The sequence below is a fragment of the Catharus ustulatus genome, chromosome 4, assembly GCF_009819885.2.
Source record: "Catharus ustulatus isolate bCatUst1 chromosome 4, bCatUst1.pri.v2, whole genome shotgun sequence".
NCBI lineage: Eukaryota > Metazoa > Chordata > Aves > Passeriformes > Turdidae > Catharus > Catharus ustulatus.
Genome location: NC_046224.1, coordinates 59597836 through 59602887, shown reverse-complemented (window position 1 = coordinate 59602887; position 5052 = coordinate 59597836). Strand labels below are relative to the sequence as shown.

Here is a 5052-nt window from a genome sequence, read left to right as displayed (position 1 = left end):
ATAGTTAATAATGACTAGACAATTTAGGAAGAAGCTTGTGACCTCAAAATGAAGACCCTCATTAAAGTTCTTTAGATACAAAATTCCTGTGACTGGTCAAGGTCTGGGGCATCATCAAAGATGTTTTGGTTATTCAATTTAGCTTTATTCTATTCCTGAAGCTATTTTATCAACCTTCTCTAAAATTTTCTATGGTTGTAATCTCAACAGCAGTTAGGTTCCCAAACATGTTTGGAACTAGTCCAACTAGTCTATATTGGACCTTGTCCAACATTGTCTTTGTTCTTTTTATCTCCATAATAACAGTATTTTCTGTATTTCACAGGAAAGCAGACCAGCATATTAACTAAAGTTGGAATTTGGGTACTTCAGCAGGAAGGGCCTTGCAGGTATTTCAAAAGATGTGATCTGTGCCTTCATATAAACATGAACATATACATGCAATTTATTCATGGCTGAATGAATCATCATTTGATAAGTTAACGTTGTTCTGCTTTAATGCTTTCAGGTGCTGAATCCAGGGTAGAGACAACATTGATGTAGTTCAACACTCACCTTCTCCTGACTGCCTAGTCCAAGGTTTTACAGATGGGCCATACCTATGGTCATTTCTGGATGGTTCAACATATTTGTATTGACCAGGAGAGACTCACAAATTATTTAGTCTGAGAAATGGCTTGCATGTTTCAAATGGTCTCACTTCAATTGATCTGGTTTTGACAGTGACATTAGGAATTAATAAATGATACTATATGAATGCATTGAAAATATGATTGAGCTTTATTTCAGAGGTAGTGTTCTTGCTCCTCCCCTTGTTTGATCTGTTGGTACATATATAATATTTTAAAATTCAAATATAAGAGCTTGTGACTACCATTTCAGATTTGCTATACATCCCATTCAGAACCAGACTGTTCATTCTATGTGTCCTGCAGGGCATTAAGGGCACACTGCATACATACACTCAGTATGTATGCTGTCTTTCATTTACATGCAGATTGTTTCCATTATTTTTTTAAAATTTACTATCCATGGTTGGCAATTTCCAGAAGTTTGGTGCTAATATTGGGTCGTAATAGACATTCACAAATGTCTTCCTTTTTTTTTTTTTTTTTTTTTTTTCTGTTTTGAAGACCTCTCTGCCATGCTCAGGAAACTTAGTCTAAAGGCAGGAGGAATGAGGCTGCATCTGCAGGCACCCTGCAGATCACTAGCCTGCAAAATGCCTCAGCACCTTGATCCTGCTGCCTGCTTACTTGTGCAAAGTGTGATTCTGGTGTTTCGTGCCTGTAATGAATGGGCTTGGAGAATGCAAATTATCTGAAGGAGGTGTAAAAAAGAGCCATTAGACTATGCTAGATCTGAAATATTTGGAATTTTACTCGCTTCCCCCCCCACCCCCCTTCTCAATTGACTAAGGAAGTTAATCTGAAATTCTTAATACCTTGCCCACCTGAATTAGCTTCTGCATGCAACTATCCTTTTTTATTTGCTATCAAGTAAAACCAGACATCAGCGTCCTGGGAGGGCTAGCTGGGCATCCTTGCCCTCGGCAGGTTTTTCCTCTGGCACTGGATCCAGGTCTGGCACCTTCTGCCCCGCCTTGGCGACCGTGAACCTGCTCATGTGCAGAGCTTCTTCATACACTGGAGGGGTGTCTGAGGCTGACAGGGGAGGAGTTCCCTGGGCAGCGTTGTGGGAGTGTGCCACTGCTAATATCCTCCTGGCAGCTGGCCCAAACACTGAGTGGAGAGCTGGAAGAGAAGAGACCAAAGCTGTTTGCCTCATTCTGAGAGCATCGTGTGATGAGAGGAGGGCAAGGACATCCACAGGACATAGGCTTTTCTCTACCCACAGCCAGAATGTTTTCCTTTTCCTGCTCCTTCACTCTACCCTAAAAGGAGAGAGAGTGTGTGTGAAATTCCACTAGCAGCACCCCACAATTCCTCTCTCCTGAAATACCACTGAAACCTGTGGCTGCCCTTATACCACCCAACACGTCTCACACCTGAGCACCTTAGCTTGTAGCACGTACAGAGGTTGCTTTCCCTCCCTGCTACCATGAACTTCCCTCTGCCAGCCTTGGGGTGCCACCACCTGGGCTTTACAGTGCAGCCCTCTCACTTTGCCGGGAGTTGAAGTGCCCTGAAGGATCTGGCAAAGCCAACTCACAAGTGATGGTGCTCTGGAGGGTGCTGTCGTGGTCAAAAGCGATGACGGTGACCTCGTAGGGCTGAGGGCTCGACTCGTCCCCGGTCTGGTGGCACTGGAAGCAGCACCTCACACAGACAGAGACCAGCCCACACAGCAGCAGGAGCCCCCCGACCACCAGCACCAGCCTGGAATGGGAGGGGACACAGAATTAGGAAAGATTTTGTTTACAGGACATCTCTTAATGTCTCTGACTGCTTACAGCATGGTTAACCTGGGGCTTTGTCCAGCTGTGTTTGGACAGTATCTAGGGATGCAGACCCACCATCCCCTCCAGGCACCTGCTCAAGTGCTGCACCATCCTCAGGGGAAGCATTTTTCCTCCTGTCTAATCAGAATTTTCCTGTCTGCGGCTTGGTCAGCCACCTTATGTGCTTCTGCTGAGCACCTCTGAGAAGTCTCTGTCTTTATCTTCTCTCAAGATCCCCCTTAGGTAGTGGAAAACTGCAATGACTTTGTCCCCTTAACTTCCTCCAGGCTGAAGAAACTTTTTTATTGGCTCACCAGGTGACTGGCTTCAGTTTGCCAACACCTATTTTGTACTGGGGGACCCAAACCAGGTATTCTAGACATCTCATTGTGAGTGACAAGCAGAGAGGAAAAATTGGATATTAATTAATTCAGCCTTCTAGATATTCAGCAACTACCATCCTTCTTAATCTCATCCTGGTGGGAATGACTAAGAAATCAGGCAGAACTTACTTTAAACATCAGTCTTTTAAAAGGCATATGGTGCCACATTGTGCTTTATTAATAGTGTTCATATGACTAAATATGTGGAATAAAAAAGGAGTCTGGTAGGTCAAATTTTGTAAAAGACATTTGTTTGAGGTGTTGCCTTGCTCTTGTACAGCTTTAGAGAACCCCAGGGAAAAGGAGGGGATGACATTACTCTTGAGTAGGTCACATTTAACCCTTGCTACTGGAATTGTCTAGAGATGCAGATATTTAGAGTAAACATGTTATCTTACCAGATGTACCACAGACGGTCCCATTCTGTACCTGAACAGCTGAAGAAAAGAGGATACAAGAAATAGTTCTCCACAGAACACCAAATAAATGTGAAGATCCCTGTGGCACCCTCCTCCATCTGCCCTCATGCTCCTCACTTACTGTCCAGATTCCAGGTGGCACAATGATAAGAAACTCATTGTGCTTTGTGGAGGACACAGTTGTCCAAACTCATCAATATCCCTGTTAGGTGAATTTCCCTTCTGTTGGCTTTATATCTTGATTGTTTTCCTGATATTTATTGTTGCCCAATTCCCTTTGCAAACCTTAGACATCTGCATTCATGTTCATTTTTTTTTCTTTTTTGTCACTATATAATTCTGGTTATTCTTACAAATGACATCACTGATAGTAATATTCACCAAAGCAGTATATTTTAAACTGTTTTTTCAAAGAAAGTTTGATTCTAAATTCATAATCCCAGTCAACTGAAATTAGACCAGAAAGCTCTTAACTATGGCAGTAAGGCAAATAGGCAGCAGGAGCAGTACCACACAATCTATGTTGATCAATAAAAATAGTAATTGATACAGTTCCCATTCAAAGTAATGGTGATTTTACATGAATTTTTAATACAACTAAATAAGATTTTCTGGAAAACGTTAACCATCAGGTCATAATGCCCATGTCCAGTATTGCCTTTGTTATTTATTGTTTTCTCAAAAGAAGAGCAAGATTGACAAATACTTAACAGTTCAGTGTTGAGGCAGCCTTCCTCACCTCTCACTTGGGGGAACTAGAAGGAAAAAAAGCAGCAAAGACACAGATAGAGTGAATTAAATTTTGTCAAATGCATCTTGTATATCTTTTATATTGAGTCTGGATCTCCTGTGTTAAAGATGTACTGTTATCTATCTTCCATTGCTTCTGTCATATATTCTGTTGTACATTTGAAGTTACTCTTACCAACAGCATTGTTTCATATATTAAATTCCAGTAGTCCTTAAAATCCTATTTAGTACTGTTCTTGACTTCAACGCCACCACAACCTTCCCTTTCTCCACTGAAAGCCATGACATTTTCCAGCTTTGGATCCTTCTCCATATCCATTATTAAGAACATATAAATACCCTGCTCATATTATACCCACTCTGGTTTTGAAACTGCTCTATCCCTCCAGCACTCCTACCCTTTTCATTCCTTTTCCTTGGGAACCCTGATATCTGCGTTACCATCCTTGGAATAGCAGCAAATATTATCTTCTCTGTGTGTGCCTGTTAAGTGTCCAGTTCTTTCTAATACCAGGGAGATTATTATTGCTAATGGCCCCCCATCTTTCCAAGGTAATTCCATATCTGACCAGAGACCCCATAAAGATGACTTACCCATAAGAAACTCCCCACAGCAAAGCAGATCATGTCTGAGTTATACATCCCTGGAAGGTGGTTCTGTGGCCTCTTGGTGCTTCAAGCTTCGCAGAGTCTTCTTGTCCTTTCTACTTTCAGTTCATCCTCACCAGTCCACTGGCCAGCAGAAGGAGCAGCTTCTATGCTGTGTGTTGAATCCAATCTCTTCCTCCTACTCTTTCTCTTTCTGTCCTTCAGGTTTTTGCTGCTCCTCTTTTCCGTTTTGTCACTGGCAATTCCTGATTGTTTCTGCCTGTCTCTTTTTGTTATTCTATTGGCCTGGTTCTCTTCTTCTTTTGAAGGGATTTCTAAAACCTTCCAGTCAGATCAGGAGAAGAGCAGTGGCTACAGGTTCTTATTTTAGATGTTTAACTAGTTCAGTGAAGGGCATCATGAGATCTCTGCAGGCCTGACCCTTCCCTTCAATGAGCAGAAAGGGTCTCTGAGTTTGTTCATTCCCAATTATTTCTCTCCCCGCCCCTAC

General features: G+C 42.2%; 1 protein-coding gene across 1 annotated transcript; it reads right to left on the bottom strand.

Moving 5' to 3' along the window:
• Nucleotides 1-1340: 1340 nt before the first annotated feature.
• On the bottom strand, nt 1341-4617 carry TMEM52B (transmembrane protein 52B). Its single transcript, XM_033059026.1, has 5 exons — nt 4548-4617; nt 3915-3958; nt 3183-3221; nt 2173-2339; nt 1341-1754 (listed from the first exon to the last, which is right to left on the bottom strand). The coding sequence occupies exons 1-5, from the start codon at nt 4593-4595 to the stop codon at nt 1513-1515; spliced, it is 540 nt and encodes a 179-aa protein (XP_032914917.1). The 5' UTR covers nt 4596-4617; the 3' UTR covers nt 1341-1512.
• Nucleotides 4618-5052: the final 435 nt, after the last annotated feature.